The sequence below is a fragment of the Leopardus geoffroyi genome, chromosome X (assembly GCF_018350155.1).
Source record: "Leopardus geoffroyi isolate Oge1 chromosome X, O.geoffroyi_Oge1_pat1.0, whole genome shotgun sequence".
NCBI classification, from domain to species: domain Eukaryota; kingdom Metazoa; phylum Chordata; class Mammalia; order Carnivora; family Felidae; genus Leopardus; species Leopardus geoffroyi.
Window position 1 is genome coordinate 127,043,999 of NC_059343.1, and position 16,141 is coordinate 127,060,139.

Genomic DNA, 16,141 nt, shown 5'->3' on the forward strand with positions numbered 1-16,141 from the left:
GTGACCTGCCAGCAGAAGGGCAGCTGCCCAGAGAAAGTCAGGGGCCGTGGCCGGCTTCCCTGGAACGTGGCCGTCAGCAGCACGCGTAGGTGCAGCGCCACCTGCGCGGAGCCCCGGGCTCGAGCCGCGCTCCCGAGCGCGTACCTCCCGCGCCGTTGCCGTGGGGCGTCGTGGGCCCCCCCACTCGCCGGTGCGGCTAAGGCCGCTGCACCTGGCGGCGGGCGGCGGGGTGGTCCCTCCAGGTCCCGCGCCCCGCCTCCGTGTTGCCTCCCCCTGTGCTCTCACTTCGTGGTGTCCAGCGGGACGCGTAGAAGGCACAGGAAAGTGGAAGGAAAGGTGACGTGAGTCCCCACGTCTCTGAGGAGCCAATCTCGCCTCTTCCAGTTCGTCCTGCGTCTCGTCTCCGTGCCCCGTCTCCCCTGAGCGCCTAGTGCTCTGTGGCACTGGGAGGGCCCGGGTGTGTGGAGGGTGGCTTGTGACCTGGGACTGCCTGGGGACCTCCTTCGGGCTAGGGGACACCAGCCTCTCCCCGCTCCTTGACTCTCAGTCCTCGAAGTGGGTGGGGACAAAGTGACAGGAATGGAGCCTGTGGGGAAGGGCTGACTCCTTCCCAGAAGCAGGGGTGCAGCAGGAGACTTGGGGCCGAGAGTCCCCCGAGGGTCAGGCAAGGCTAGGACCGCTGGCTGATGGGCTTCCCGAACTTCCGGGAAACCAGTGGTGGGGGGTCCGGGGGGCGCCTGCTGTAAGGGATTGCTGCTCCCCCGCCTTGCCGAGGGGTGAAGGGGGAGGGGTTCTGCCAACAGCCTGTGCCAGGCACGCAGGGGGAACAGTGGCCGCTTGTGGCTGCCCGGTGGCTCTTTGATTCTGCTCCACGGCAATAGGACCCAAACGTGACGTCCGTTCCAGGGCAGCAATAGCTAAGGGTTGCTGGCCCTCCTGGCGCCGCCTCTCCCAGGACCCCTGGTGCCAGCTTCCACGTGGCAAGGGACTCCACACAGTTTATGGGCCTGTCCTGGCCCACGTCCCAGGAACACTGGGCCTCCGGCACTCTCTCCTCCCAGACAAAAATGGGGTGCCTTTAGAGCCATCAAAGTGAGTCCCTCAGCAGCCAGAGAGGTTGGCCCCAGTCTCCAGTTGGCTTCTAGCCAGTTTTCCCGCAGCCGGGGCCAGGCTTTTGGGGCCCCATCCGCTATGGGGCCTGCTTAGGGCCCAGTTGGCCCCTCTGCAGAACAGATGTGCCTAGTGCTGGGCTCCAGAGGCCTAGGAGGGCTGAGAAAGCCTGTCCCCAGCCCCAACCCCTTCCTTTCCCATCTGCCCCTTTTCACCAACAAGCCCTTTCCTCCCTCCCCATGTGCTGGGGTTCCAGGCCTGCGGTGTGATGGACCGGGCCTTCTCCCCCCCGCCCCCCCCCCCCAGCTGTGGCCCGCCCTCAGGGCCCAGCCTTTCCCACAGAGCAGGTGGCTTCTGGAAGCACTTACTGGGATTTCCCGCTCGTACCCATCTCGGTCAATCGGGGGATTAATGAGAGGCCTACACTGATGTTTCAATACAATTTTAATGCCTCCTTGTGCACTTCGGCTGCTGGCAGCGTCCTGCGTGTGCTTGGGAGACAGCTCCTTCACTGCTGTGCTGCCCGCCCCAGGGGGCACTGCACACAAGACGAGCTGGGGCCCCCGGAGTTGCGGTCTTTGGGGCCCTGGTCCCCCACCCAGCACTTAGCACGTGCCCAGTTGCTGCGCTGAACGGAACCACGACCATCTGGCTGCCCCTCTGGGAGCTCCCAACACGGAAGGGGCCTCTGACCACCCAGATGTTCACCCATGTGGCCAAAAGACCTTTACTCAGCAAGCTCCGTACTAGGCCCCGTGGGGGTCCCCAAATAAGGAGAGGAGTTTGTGCCTTCTAGAACTTCCCAGCTCTGGGACGCCTGGGGGGCTTGGTTGGTGAAGCATCCGACTCTTGGTTTTGGCTTAGGTCTTGATCTCACGGTTTGTAAGTTCGAACCCTGCATCGGGTTCTGTGCTGATGGTGTGGAGCCTTGGGATTCCCTCTCTCTGCCCTTTCCCCACTTGCGTGCGCTCTCTCTCAAAATAAATATACTTCAAAAAGAGCTTCCCAGCTCCTTCCCTCTTCTAGAGTGCTTCCTGGGGCGGGGGGGGGGGGGGGGGGGAAGCCCACTTCTCAAGGGTTCCGCTAGACCACCTAGTGCCGGCCTCACCCACATGCCGGGGGCAGGCCCTGCCACCGACGCTAAGCCAGTCCTCTGCCATCCTTCCTGCATCTCGGCGCCATCCCTGTGACCACGTCACACTTCTGAAATAATTCAGGTGACTGTCGTGTGTGCTCCCAGAGTACACGACGGACTTCAGAAGACCTTGCCGTTCCTCAGTGACACACCGAGAAGGCACAGAGCATAGCTTTCAATTGGCCCATGCCTTGCCCGTGCCCGCCCCCCAAAACCTTCTTCCCGTCTCCTGGCCCAACGAGAATGAACACAGAGAGACCAGGAGTCACCTCAAAAAGGCAGCTTGCTTTATTCTCCCGATGCCAATGGGGGCGCAGGGGCAGGCAGCCTGTGTGCCTCCGGTCTGAGGCTCTCTGAGGCTCTCTGAGCCGGGATGGCCCCGAGGCCTGGGCCGGGTCCACACTTAGGGAGCGTCTTCTCCCCAGGCAACCCGGCTGGCCGGCCCGTCCCTCTTGGGTGCGGCCGCTCCCTAAGGTCAGCACGGGTCTCGTCACTGAGTTCTTCCACTGCTACTTCCATCTTGGCTCTCCCTCGGTCATCGGGGAAGGACGTGGGCTCCAGAGTGGGCCTCGCAGGCCGCATCGAAGGCTGCCCATCCCCACACCTCACGGCGGAGACCACCAAGAAAGCTGCTTCCCCTTCTCCCCTTCTTCCCTGACCCTTCCCTCCCCCTGCCCCAGCCCTCCCTCTCTTCCTTCCCCCCCCCCCACCTCCTTCCCAGCCATCACTGGGGGTTCCGCTTTGTCAGGCCGCCTGAAGGAGCCGCCAGCCCCCAGGGCAAGTCCACAAAACAGAAAAACAACAACCGGCAAGCACAGAAAGGGAGAAAAACCACAAAACTCAGGGGTGCCTTTGTCTACAAATAACCAAGTCTCCCGGCAGGGGGCGAGGCCGTGCTCAGCTTCACAGCCAGGCATTCTCTTGTGCTTAGGACAGTCCTCTTCGGCTCTCCTTTTCAGTCCTTTCCCGTCCCCAAGTACCCACGCCGCCGAGAGCTCCGGAGAGGGGACCGCGTGTGCGCGTGCGTGTGCCTGCGCTCGCGTTAGGCACACGTGGCCGGCACACAGCGGAAAGGGTGTCCCCCGTGCCAGCTGGCGACGTGGCCGCTGTGCTTGGAGAGCAGGAAGTAGCCGGTGGAGAGAGGCATCCCTTCTCCTCGGGGGCTTCTCTCTGGCAACAAGGTCCTGTGCACACACACAAAGACGGGTGCACACACGCCGTGCGTACACACAGACACACACTAGATTCTAAGGGAGAGCAGGGGACAGGGTCTTGGGAGGCTCCCTGGACCTGGGGGGGGGGGGGGAGGGGGGCAGAAGGCCTGCCCCGGAGCACAGCGGGGCTCAGACGGTGGTGACGGAGAGCAGAGGGTTGTAGACCCGCTTGCCGTCGGCGGAGCGCGTGCCGTGGGCCAGCATCTCCTGGATGGTGATCCAGTTGTCCAGGATCTTCTTGTTCCGCTTCTTCATGGTTTTGCGGTGGCTCAAGGCAATGATGTTGAGCTCGGCCTTGCTGTCGCCGTTCTGCTGCTCCCGCAGGCACTCCAGCCGGCTCTGCATCATGAACTCGCGCCGCTTCCGCTGCTCCCGGGCCCGGATCAGGTGCTGCTTCCGCTCCTCCTTGCTCCAGTAGCGGCCCATCTTCATCTCGCTCACCGCATCGTCGTCGGTGGTCATGCCGCTGCGCTCCTCCCGGATCTTCAGGGCCCGGGCTTTGAGGAGGCGATCGCGCACCGGCCGCTTGGCCACATAGCGGGTCCCATCGCTGCGCACCTTGACCTTCCACTCCATGCGGGGGGCTTCGGTGGCCGCCGCTGCCCCGCCCACCCGGGGGCCGCCGCCGGCCAGAGCGAGGGGCCCGTGGCCCAGCTCTTCCAGGCCGCGCGGCGGGGCCAGCTGCACACAGCTGTGGTAGTGCTCGCTCTCTTGGCCCTGGCCGCGGTGGCGCCGCGAGAGGTAAGGGCTGCCTTCAGGGCCCACGCGCTCCAGGGTCACGCCCGGCTTGGGGCTCCGGCGGACTCGCTCCTCCGAGTGCGGTCTCCGGCCCAGCTCGGGATCCCGGGAGAGAGATCGGAACTTGGCGGGGCTCCCCTGCGGAGGGGCTGCCTTGGGGTGGGTGGGGCCGGCGGGGCCGGGAGGGGTCCGGTTCAAGTTGGAGTTGCCGGCGGCGGCGGCGGCGGCGGCGGCGGCGGCCCGCCGCAGGGGGCTCTCGGGCAGGGGCTCTGCGAGCAGCGGGGTGCTGCGGCAGCTCTCCCCGGTGTTGTAGGCGCTGGTGCTGTCCTTGTCCGACTTCTCTGGCAGCTCGGAGATGTCCGACAGCTCGTGCTTCTTGGGCTCGCCAGCCCCCAGGTCGTAGAGACCCTCCTCCTCCAGCAGCCAGGCCTTCATGCAGCGCTCGCGCAGCTGCTGCATCTTCTGTGCCCGCAGGATGTTGCGGCACTTGAACTCCAGGTGTCGCAGCTCCTCCTCCAGCATGGCCATCTCGTGGCCCAAGCTCTCGTTGCGGTTCACATCCAGCGCGCTGTGGCCGCCGCCGGACGCCCTGGGGAAGAGGAGGCCCAGCTGGTTGCCGTTCTCCAGGTGGCCCTTGATCTCCAGCAGCTCGCGGTAGCGCTCGTACTCCTCCTCCGTGAGGCCCGGGAGGTCGCCCCCGCCCAGCGCCGCCCCCTCGGCCAGCAGGGAGTCCATGCTGAAGTGCAGGTCGCGGCTCTTGCGCAGGGCCCCGGGGGTGTCGGCGGCGCTGGCGGGCTCGTCGCCCAGCAGGTCGTGCTCGGAGCTCTCCTCGGTGCGGGTGCTCTCGTCGGTGCGGCCCACCCCACTGTCCAGCTCCTGGCTGTTGCTCAGGCCTGTGCCCACATCGGGGACCCCTCTCTCCTCTTCGTTGCCGAGCTGGGGCAGAAAGACGAGCCCCACTCGGCGTGCGGCCCCGCGGACGCCGGAGGGTCGGAAGGGCCTTTGGGTCCAGCCGCCCCCCTCCCCCCGGCCTCCCATCCGCCCTCCCCGCGACCCGCCTCCGGCCCTCCTCCCTCACCTGCTGGGCAGCGGGGGGTTTCGGCTTCCGTGTGCGCAGCTCCCCCTCATGCTCAGAGCCAAAGTCATCCAGAAAGTCATCCCGGTCACTGTCCTTCCACCGCTTTGCCAGCTGCAGCGACAGGCCCGCGCTGTCCCCTCTGCTTTAAGGACCTCCCCAGACACCGCCCCCCCCCCCCCCCACAGCGGCCTCTAGGCCTCACACCCGGCCTCCTGGTCTCAGTGAAGGTGAACACTCAGCCATCCGAGGCCGGAAGGGCAGACGCGCCCCAAAGACACTACCCACCCTCCAGCGGGGCCGGGCCGCTGGCATATCTTCGCCCTCGTCACAGATGAGCCGCTTCCAAGGCAGAAGCCCGATGCCAGGGGTCCCACAGTATCCCACCGGGCACACACACCTGGCTCTCGGGCCGGGCCACCAGCAGCGAGATGTTGGTGTTCTCCTCCTGGCTCAGAATGGCCACCGCCTCTTCCCGGTTCTGGACGTCCACGCCATTTATCTGTGACAAGCCAAGGGACCGTCAACAAGAACGCCAGGGCTGGCTGTGGCACGGGCCCCGGCCGAACTGCACGGACGCCCTCGCAGGGAGCTCCAGGCAGAGTACCGTGAGCCAGGAAAGGCTCCCGAGCTCTGACAGGATGGAAACTGGCTGGAAGGTGCTCGGGACCAGGGCAGCCCGGCCCGTGCAAGAGCACCTGTGCCCCGAGGACAATGTGGCGTGGGGCGGGGGGGTGGGGGGGGGGGTGCTCATGCCTGCCGGATGGATGGAGAGGCTGACTAGGTGCCAGAGCGGCACAGGCCCTCCTCGATGCCAGCAGATCCCGTGAGCACACGGGAGCCACCAGGGGCAGCAAGTACAGGAGAGGGAGGAGACCCAGCTCTCTCCCTGGTTTCAGGCACAGCCGGAGAGAGCTGGGGCTGGCTACGGACCGGTAGCTGGGCGGCCAGGGCAGCAGCGAGGCCTCAGTCAGGCCTGCCGGCCCTGCTCACCTGGATGATCCGGTCGCCCTCGCGGATCCGGCCGTCTTTGGCTGCGATGCTGTTGGGATTCACCTGCAAGGCAGATGCATCACGGTGGCCCGGCACGCTTCGCTAAGGTTCCCTTTGGGTGGCAAGGGGCAGCCTCACCTTGGGGACCCCCAAACCCCCAAAGCAAACCGAAGCCTCCTCCTCGCTTGCTCCGTCTGCAGCTCAGACCAGAAGCTTCCAAGCTCCAGGAGGCAGGAACAACACTGGGTCTTGGGCTAGTCACCGCTCCCCAGCACGAGCCGCGAACTTGCCAGCCGAGAGCTTCCCAGCCCCTGGCCACCACCCCCAGGCCCAGGCCCAGGCCCCCAGCTGGCACTCGTATACTCTTTTTGCATGGAAACCTGTCACTGGCGGGGTAAATGGCGGCAGCCGGACACTTTCCCTTGCATACGTCCACACCAAAATATCAGCCCTGGGGCTTGGTGGACAGTCAGTCAGTCATACGGAGGCTGACTTGATCAGAGCGCTACCAGCACGTGGGGGGCAGCTGGGGAGCCATCCACCCTCCTGCGGACGCACAGACATCTGCCACTGGCCGGTGGGGAAGAAGGATCCCGTGAGTACCGGGAGAGGCTGGCTGCAGGGCGTGGGAGGGGAACAAAGCCTGGCTGGGACTTCGGCCTCGCTCACTGTCCCCATCACTGTCCCCATCCCCCTCCTGGGGAGGGCTGCCGGGATGAACACACACGGAAGCCATCAGCTGCCCTATGCGATGCTGAGCAGGCCCCATCCCCAGCGGTCGGCTCTGTATGCGCAGCCTCAGTGCCCTGGGCGGCAAGGACAGGCCGCAGGGGTAGGTGCGGGGACTCTCCACGTGCCAGACCCTGCGTCAGCACCCGCCACCACGGTGCCTCCCCCCGCTGCTGGTGCCGTGCAGGTGGACACCGTCAGAGTCTGGCCCTGACGTCCTGGCACACGGGGAGGAGGCACGGGGCTCCACCGCCTCCTAGAACACTCTACTCCTGCGCCCCGCCTTCGTACCTCTCCAACATAGATGCCCAGGTCCTCCTCATCGTCCGTGCGGTAGCAAACCATCAGGCCTAGCTTGTCTCGGTGGCTGGTCTTATACAGCTCCACCTCCTGCCACGCGGGGAATGGGGGGCGCGGAGGAAGGAAGCCCCCAGAACGTGTGAGCGCGGAGGCGTGCTGCAGGGCCGGCAGCCGCAGCCCAGCCCCACAGCCCAGCCCCACCCCCGGCAGCGGCACATCACCTGAGCCAAGCTCCCAGCCTCCGACTCAGAGGGTCTCTCTTGCCATCCCCAGGGGCGCGAGTGTGCCACGGCCTACCCTACCGGGAACTGCCCAGACACACACAAGACACACGGGACGCACGGGACACGGACATGCGTGGGACACACACTCGCTGACACGGACTGGCTGAGGGACCTCTCCCGTGGCCTCCCCGACTCAGTCCAACCTGACCCAACCTGGCCCGTGAGCCTGAGTCACCAGTCGCGCGCGGGCAAGGGCCGCAAGGCTCGGCCGCCTGCAGACGACAGGAGCCAGGCCTGAGCCGGGCTACCGACAGCCATCCCGGGGCTGGCCCCTGGAGCTGGCTGTGGGCCCTGCCCCGGCCTGGCCGCCTGGCTCACCTCATACTCCAGCTCGTCCATACGGTCTGCCTCCTGTGGGCCGCCCTCCATGAACTCCGCTGGGTCATAATACTCATGGCTGATGGGGGGGCTGCCCAGGAGAAGGGGGGTCAGGCCGACCATCTGGTCTTCTCGTGCCCTAGCCTCAGCCCCCAGGCTGGCCGGTCCCGGCGCGCTCAGCACGGAGCCCCTGCTTCTGAGCTACATGCATCCATGCAAAGGCCGGGAATGCTTCTCGGACAGGAGTGTGCAGGGGACTGCACGGAGGACACAGGCATGCCTACCTCTCCCCACCCCGCCCCACCCCGTCGCCCGGCCCCCGCCGGCCCACAGGGTACCAACTTCTCCAAACTACAGGTGTCCCTCCCACCTGGCACTGGCCCCGCTCATGCAACGCCCCCAGGAGTTATCCAGGCCCCAGAGGACTGCTGGGGAGGGCAGCAGGGCCCGCTCTACCTCCAGGGGCAGCCCTCCTGGCCCCAAGGCTAAGCGTGGCTGCTGGCGGCCAGGGGCCTCGCTCTCGGCAGAGGAGGGGATCCCGGGACTACCTCCCTGCAGCCCGGGTTTAGATTAGCGGAGTGAGCCACGGGCCTGGACAAGAGGCCCTTCTTCTGAGCGGGCCAGAAAGAAGCCGAAGAGATGGATGGGACAGACCAGGATGGTGGAAGATTCAGAGAGGGAGGCTTGAGAGGCAGAAGACAATGGACGGCAGAGGGGGGACAGAGGAGGAAGAAGGAAGGGCCGAGGCAGCAAAGTCCCCTGGCCCTGGGGTAGCTACCACGGGGAACCGGTATGTCAGCCTCCCCTGGTCCCTTCACCCGCTGCTGTCCAGCCTGAGGCTAGAAGCCTAGAAATTTCTGAGCCCGTGGAGGCCACGGTCAGCTCTGGAGGCCAAGGAGCCTGCTTCCCGCCTGAGAGGACAGGCCAGTCGGGGTCTCCCTGCCGTGCCCAGAGCTGCAGCGAGGCAGCGTCTGGGTGGCGTGCCCTCTCTGGAGGCAGGGCCCGGGGCCCTCCTGAGGGCGACTCACAGCTCAGACAGGACGTACGGCTCCAGGATGACCATGGGCGGGGTGGGCGGGCGCAGCTTGCCCAGCGCCATGATATGCTCAAAGGTGATGTCGGTCTGAGTGCCACTGTCCACCAGCTGCAGGTCATGGCACGAGCTGTCCCCCCGGAGGCGGGGGCTGCGTCTCAGCACCTGGATCACCAGGGGCTCCTTGGAGGAGCGCAGGGCCTCCAGGGTTTGCTCCTGAGACAGCTTGGAGAGCTCCTTCCCGTTCACCTGCGGCAGAGACACGCCCCCGTGAGCACGCGGAGAGCCCCGCCCCGCTCTCCGCCACCTGCCACCCGGGGGCAGGTGGGCTCTCCACCCTCATTCCCAAGCCAAGCGAGCCCCCTTCGCCCTGCCCTACACGGTGCCGTCCGGGGCTCGGGGAGCCCCGGCGACCGTGCGCTGGGTCTGGGGGCTCTGCCCTCGCCCTGGAACACGCCCCGGCCCTCCTCCGGCAGAAGCCACCCACTCCTCCGTCCTCCTCACTCCTTTGGGCAGTACTGAGGCCAGAGCTGGTGTCTAGAAGCTCATCTGACAGCAAGGCTGGAGGAAGACCTTGATTCCTCTCCCAACGGGAGTCAATCAATAAGTGGCCTCGGGCCGGAGGGCTGGAAAGAGCACGCAGACACGAAGGACAGGATCTGTGTCATCAAGGCAATGACAGACTTGCTGAAGAGAGAAGGTGACACACAGAGCCTCCCTCCTGACACTGCAAGGCAACCTAAGGGAGGTGCCAAGGAAGCGACCCTTACGAGACCATCACCATTTCTCCGGTGCCTTGATGTGCGTCTCCCCCGGAATCCTGACCCCAACGGCCATTTTGCAGATGAGGAAACTGAGGGAGCAGAAGGGAGGGAGGGAGTCAAGGTCATGAGCCAGACGGGGCTGTAGTGGTCAGAGTTGGGGGCGGTGTTCAAGGAGGCTGGGCAGCTGCAGCCTTCCAGGAAGAGACCCCCAGTGGTGGGTGGTGGGTGGTGGGTGGTGGGCGGAGGGCGGAGTGCTCTCTGGGCCCCGCTGGGCGGAGCAAGGTGTGCCCTCAAGGCAACCGGGGGCAAAGGGCCGGCCCCAGCCTGGCCGCTTGTTTCTGCCCATTTCTGCAGCAGCCTGGGTGCGCTGGGCCCCGGCTGAGGCCCCAACAGACACGGACAGAGTTCGGGACACGTGCCACGAGGCCAGTGAGGGGCGGAGGGTGCGGATCGGGAAGCAGTTCCAGAAGGAGGGGAAATGGCGGCGGCAGCTCACGGAAGGGAGCACACGCACTAGTGGGGATACTGCAAACGGCCACACCCAGCGGGTCGCCACTGAAGCAGACCTTTGCGACCAAGGAAGCACAGGGCCCGCCACACCCCATCTAGGAAGGGGGTAGGGAAGGCTCCCTGAGCAGGGGCACCTGGCCCGCGTCAGGAGAAAGGAGAGGGGAGGCTGGTTTGCAAGGGGAAGCGAAGGCAGCACGGAGCGTGCAGGGCCCACGGACCCAGCACCCGTGCAGGGACAGAGGTTCGGCAAGAAGAGGGGGGAGGGGCCGCACTTGGGCACAGGTCCCAGTCTCCGAATTCCCACAGTGCCACCTCTGTCCCCGGGTGTCTCGGGGGGATGGGGTTCTTCACACAGATGCCCAACCCAACTGCAAAATCGTGTCTTCTGGCTGCCGCGTAACAGATCAAGCCCTGGCTGTCATTCCAAGGAGAAGGCCGTCTTAGGAAGCACAGGGAGTCCTAGGGCCCCCTGGCCAACCGGTGGCTCCTCTGAGCCATGGAGCCCAAATAATTACCTATCTGCTACTTGATTATGTCCTTGTAAATAATAATCTCAGTATTTAGGTCTCCCTCTCCCCCAACTCTCCATAGTCAGAAAAGATTTTTTTAATCAGTCGGGTCTAATCATCAAAGAAACACAGGTTCATTGCAGAGCACTCGAAAAACACAGAAAATCATAAAGAAGAAACCAAAAACCAGCCAAGAAGGCATTGGTTTGCAACTAATGGTAAGCGTGCGAATGTGGCGGGTGCAGCCCAGAGGCTGCAGGGTCAAGGCTGAGCGCGCAGGGGAGAGGCCCGCTGCAGGTGTGCATGGGAAAGGCGAGGAAAGGGCCGTCTGGGAAAGCCTGTAGACACAGGGATGGCAGGAACGGCCCTGGAGCCCTTAGCAGAGTTGACTGTGAAGCTGCCGGGAAATTCGCAAGCCCCTTGTTAAACACGGCCGTTATCGCCATTTTGATGAACTAATCTTACAACGGAATGAATTACATTACGAGCAAAGGCAGCCAGTACTCCAAGCTCACGACTGTCTAATGATCTTCCTACCCTTTCCTGTTTGCACTCTCAGGGTTCCTAATGCGTCGCGTGTCTGGAAAGAGGACATCCTATATAACGGCGTGGGACCCGCATCTCTTTCTGTGTTCAGCGACATCACGCTGGTGGCCGTGACGGGAGTACTTGCACCACAGAAATCAGCAACCGCGCCAAAGTGGGGCTTTTTGTTTCGGACGCTTCCCAGCGCCCCAGCGCCCCAGCGCCCTTAAGTCAAGTGCTTCCCTAAAATGCAACAGGGCTGGGCTGTCCTCGGGATCTCCAAGGGGTAGGTGTCTCCCCGGAACTCCCGGAGCAGAGCCACAAGTGTGCAACAGGATGCTCGGGTGACACTGAGAAATGCAGGAATGTCTTTCTCCCCGGAATCTGTTGGTTTTCCGGCTGCAGCGTTGCTATGGAAACTGGGCCCAGACAGTGGGGAGGGGAATGAGGGGTGGGCTGGGATGTCACGAGGAGGACGGGCGCCTGCAGAGATGGGTCATGAGTCATCAGAGTGACGCCTGGGCAGCCCAGCAGCCTTCCCTTTGACCCGCGCGTTCCTTCAGCCTCCTCTCTTTCCCCTTCCTCACGCAGGGTGGGCCCCCCAAGCCAATGAAGGTAAGCGGGGCAGAGACAGAAATGAGCCCCTCCCACAGGGGGTGAGAGCCACCGGCGGGCTACGGAAGTGTGGGGGATGGGCAGAGTATCTGGGGGGGGGCAGGCACACAGTGAGGACCCAGTGTTGTGTTAAGACCTCTTCTCGTCCTGCCTCGAGCCCTGCCCTCATCCTGCCATCTCGAGTTAGAGAAAGTCGTGCACACCAGCCTCAACATTGTCCGAAACGAGGCCGGCTCGCCCTCAGATTCCCCTCCTCGGGTCACACGCAAACGTGCACACACGCCAGAGACTGTCCCCACGGAGACACCCGGGACCCACTCCCGCTCCTCCCCTGCTGCCCACACTCCAAGCCCCCGACAGGCGATCCAAAATGGATCAAAGTCCTAAAGGGACAAAGCAAAATCGCCTACCTTGGAGGCGAGAGAACAAGGTCAATGATGTTGCAACAGAGAAGCAATTCTTAAGATTACAAAACAGACAAGCAAGAATGGAAAAGACATAAATTTGAACAAAGGACATAAGCACGGTGAAAAGAGAAGATCGGCTGTGAGAAGATCCTTACAAGCAGAGAACCGATAAAGGACTATCCGGAGCGTTACACAGAAGATTTCCAACAAAACAATAAGAAAATACAAACAACTCAACAGGAAAACCAACACTCACGGAAGAGGGAGCCCGAAGCAAGCCATAAGCCTTTGGGAAGATGCCCCTTCTGGCCGCTGGGGTGTCAGCAGCATCGTGTCACAATGGCCAATGCGGGGAAACAGCCCAAAGATGTGCCGTGGGTAGAATCGATCAAAGAATCGGGCTCGCTCGTGCGTGTGGCGTATGGAAACACTTGTGCTCATTAAGGGTATCAGTAGGAGAAAACGGGCATCAGGATGACAAACCCAAATCCGCCCACAAGGGAAGGAATAGAATGGGGTCAGGGATGGGTGTGCGCAGGCGGCTTCGGACCTGCCTTTTTAGGGGAGAGACGCCGAGGCCAACAGGCCAAAAGCGAGGTCGGACGGCTGTATGCTTTTCTGTAGTTGAGAAAGATTTCAAAACGGTTGCGTGCGGAGGGGCAGCCGGGGGGCAGGGAGGCCCGCTGGGCAGCTCGCGATGCCATCACCTACTTGGAGGGCGACACTGGGGGGCTCGGGGCCATGGGGCTTTCTGGGCTGGGTGGCCTGACGGCTGTTACTGCGAACAGCCACAAAGCAGGAACAGAGAGCGGCTCCGGTTTGCCGAAGGGCGACTGTGCCAGGCCGTGTTCAGAGTGCTCGCACAAGCGCGTCGAGTGGGAAGCAGAGGAAGCGGGGGCCCAGCGCCGGGGCATCTCAGGCCACCGTGGAAGAAAGCCCGTCCTTTCTCTACAAGCAGCGGTTGGGGGGGGGGGACGTGGGAGGTAGGTGCCCACGAGGGTGGCAGGGGTGAGGGCTGGGGGCACGTGAGTGTGGGTGGGTGGGAACGGGCATAGGGGTGTGGGTAGAGCGTGCGTGAGGGTGGCCTTTGTGGGTGGGGAGTGGGAGTGGGTGGCGCGTGTGGGTGGGCGCTAGGGCTCGGTGGTAGGGGGGCGGGTCTCCTCCTCCCCTCCCTCCCCCGCCATGTCCCTGCTTAAGCTGGGTGAGCCTCGATCATTCGGTCTCCTCCGTCCCCTGCCTCACACATCCTTCTTTCCTCCCCCGCCTCCCCCCCCCCCCGTAGCCGCTCATCACTGCCTGGCTCCCTCCTGTCACCCACACCCACGCAAGGACAGGTGCCAGGTGCATCCATCCCTGGCCGAAGAGTCACACTCGCTGGCAAGCAGACACATGCTGAGGGCGCCACGAAAGGCCCAACGAACACCCCGCGACAAAGAGGAGACCCAGCATGTGGACATGGCCTGACAGGCCTGCGATCCGACTCCCCACGGGCAGGCGAGACGTCCTCATCCACAGCTCGGAGGGGAAGCCAGGCCCCTAGGGGCCCCACCCGAGCCTCCGAGGTGGCCCTCAGCTCTGCTTCTACGTCTGTCTCTCCCCCCAGGCCAGGGAGCCTTCTGTCCAGAGGGAATCCACAATCAGGGTCACACTGGCGATGCCACTTCCGATCCGGGGAGAGCGGTGCTTGCTGGCCACGCTCGTTGTCAGAAACTCTATTAGAAGATGCTGCCTTCATCAAGTACAAACCTCCCGCCTTTGGAACAATCCAGAAGAAAACCACTGCGTCTTGCGACACCCACACACGCCCGAAGCCCACCTCAACGCCCCCCCCCCCAACTGCCAATCCCGCTGGTGTCACGGTGCGCTCGCAAAGCCAGCGGATCGTCAAGCACTGCCCCTCCAGAGAGCGACTCGGTGCTCCCTGCTTGAGGACTCCGCACACACGGAGCCGGTCCCCGCTGCCGACATGGGCCCAGGCGGGTTGGCCAGAGACCTGCCGCTCCAACCCAAGGCTGAGCTGGAAGTCACTCCACTTCCACGGTGGGGAGAGGGGATCGAAGCCTTGGAGGTGCGCCCCGTTGCTCTAATGTGGCCCAGGCGGCCCTCACACTCTCCTCGCATGTGGCCCGGGTCCTGTTTACACACTGGGAGAGCACTCGCTGCCCTGGGTCCCCAGACACCAAAGCACCTGGCAAGCCCCGGCTCCACAGGTCCCAAGGACAGTGGCCCCTCGCAGACCCCACGGCACTAAGGGTTCCCTCATCCTGGCTGACCCTGTCGCCCAGTCACACACTCTGTCTGAATCTCACCTGCTGTTAAAAGGGGAAACTTTCTGGAGAAACTTGTTAATAACTCTAAAGAATCTTGAAAATGTTCATCATTTCCCCTTTGATCCAATAAATCATCTCTAAGCAGTAGATCCTAAATGATAATAACAGCACGCGAATCAAAGGCTGTGCAGAGCAGCATAGTTTTTTGTGTTGCCGTAAAATATACCAACACAACATTTACCATTTTTACCATTTTAAAGGGTGCACTTCAGAGGTGCCTGGGGGGGTGGGGCAGTCAGTCGGTTAAGCGTCCAACTCTTGACTCTGGCCGAGGTCATGATCTCACAGTTCCTGAGTGTGAGCCCCACATCGGGCTCTGTGCTGACAGTGTGGAGCCTGCTTGGGATTCTCTCTCTCCCTCTCTCTCTCTGTGCCCCTCTCCTGCTCTCTCTCTCTCTCTCTCTCTCTCTCTCTGTCTCTCAAAACTAAATAAACTAAAACAAGTTTTTAGGTATACACTTCAGTGGCACTTAGCTCATTCACATTTTTCTGTAACCACAGCCTGTATCTCGTTCTGGCACATTTTGATCCCCCCGGAAGGTGACCCCCTGCCCCTTGTCTCCACATTCACCCCAGCCCCTACCACTCTCTTTTCTGTCCCCACATAAATGCAACTGAACAATGTCCTTAGCATGGTTTATAGGTTCCCGCGAGGCTGCAGGAGGCATCGGCACTCCATTCTGTCTATGGCTGAATATTCCCTACTTGTCCCCCAAATGCAGGGACCACATTTCGCTGGCCCGTTCATCCGTCAGTAGACACTGGGTTGTTTCCACTTTGGGGCCACTGCAAACAGTGCTGCCGTGCACCCCTGGGTGCAACTTTTCGTCTGAGTCCCTGTTTTCAGATCTTTGGGGTGTATGCCTAGGAGTGCAACTGCCGGGCCCTGAGGTCATTCTATACTGAACTTATTGAGGTACCAAAATTCGTTTTAGTGGCAAAACCTTTACAACGATCTTCGGTATGAAGTGCCGACCTCACTGAAGCATACGGCTACCCTACCACAGTCTGCCAACAGCAAGCCTGTTTCTCAAAAAAAGATATAAAATGACATGGGAACTCTGAGGCCTACCTTATAAAATATCTGTTTATGGACAAAGGCTGAGGAAGAATATATAAAAACACTGTGCGAGGGAAATCTGAGATTTTTTCCCCCTTTTCTCAAACTGTATAGAACATGCCTATACTGTTTTTGGGGAAAAAAATGCTTATAAACTTCAAAAAAAAAAAAAAAAAAAGGAACGTGGCTGGAAAATTCTCACGATAAAATATTAAGCAAAAAGATCTGCTTAAAGCAGTGTGACCCCAATTCTGGGAGCAAGGGTCTCAGTGAGTAGGAGGCAGCCCAGCTCGGACAGAGGCAGGGAGGGACGGGTGGCTGGCTGAGTTTTCCCTCGTACGTGCGTATGTGCGAATGGGTTCAACGTTACACAATACTTTCTTTAAAGACTATCAGGAAATTCACAAAAATAGAAAAGCGTTAGCAGTGGTTGTATCTTGGAGATGGATTTACAGGGGATTCTTCTTCTCTCTTTTGTTTTTTATAGTACTT

The 16,141-nt window shown here is 62.2% G+C and overlaps 1 protein-coding gene across 3 annotated transcripts in view; it reads right to left on the bottom strand.

Annotated features, from left to right (window-relative positions):
- Positions 1–2,510: 2,510 nt before the first annotated feature.
- Positions 2,511–16,141, bottom strand: part of PDZD4 (PDZ domain containing 4) — a 32,321-nt gene continuing 18,690 nt past the window's right edge. The window contains exons 2-8 of one of the 3 annotated variants that reach the window (XM_045473157.1): positions 8,925–9,178; positions 7,897–7,987; positions 7,286–7,384; positions 6,266–6,328; positions 5,673–5,774; positions 5,276–5,386; positions 2,511–5,133 (exon numbers count right to left, since the gene is read on the bottom strand). In XM_045473157.1, coding sequence (XP_045329113.1) covers positions 3,589–5,133; positions 5,276–5,386; positions 5,673–5,774; positions 6,266–6,328; positions 7,286–7,384; positions 7,897–7,987; positions 8,925–9,178 — 2,265 coding nt within the window. In that variant the 3' untranslated portion in view covers positions 2,511–3,588. The remainder of the gene's footprint in view (positions 5,134–5,275; positions 5,387–5,672; positions 5,775–6,265; positions 6,329–7,285; positions 7,385–7,896; positions 7,988–8,924; positions 9,179–16,141) is intronic. The other 2 variants (XM_045473158.1, XM_045473160.1) reach the window with 2 other exon arrangements.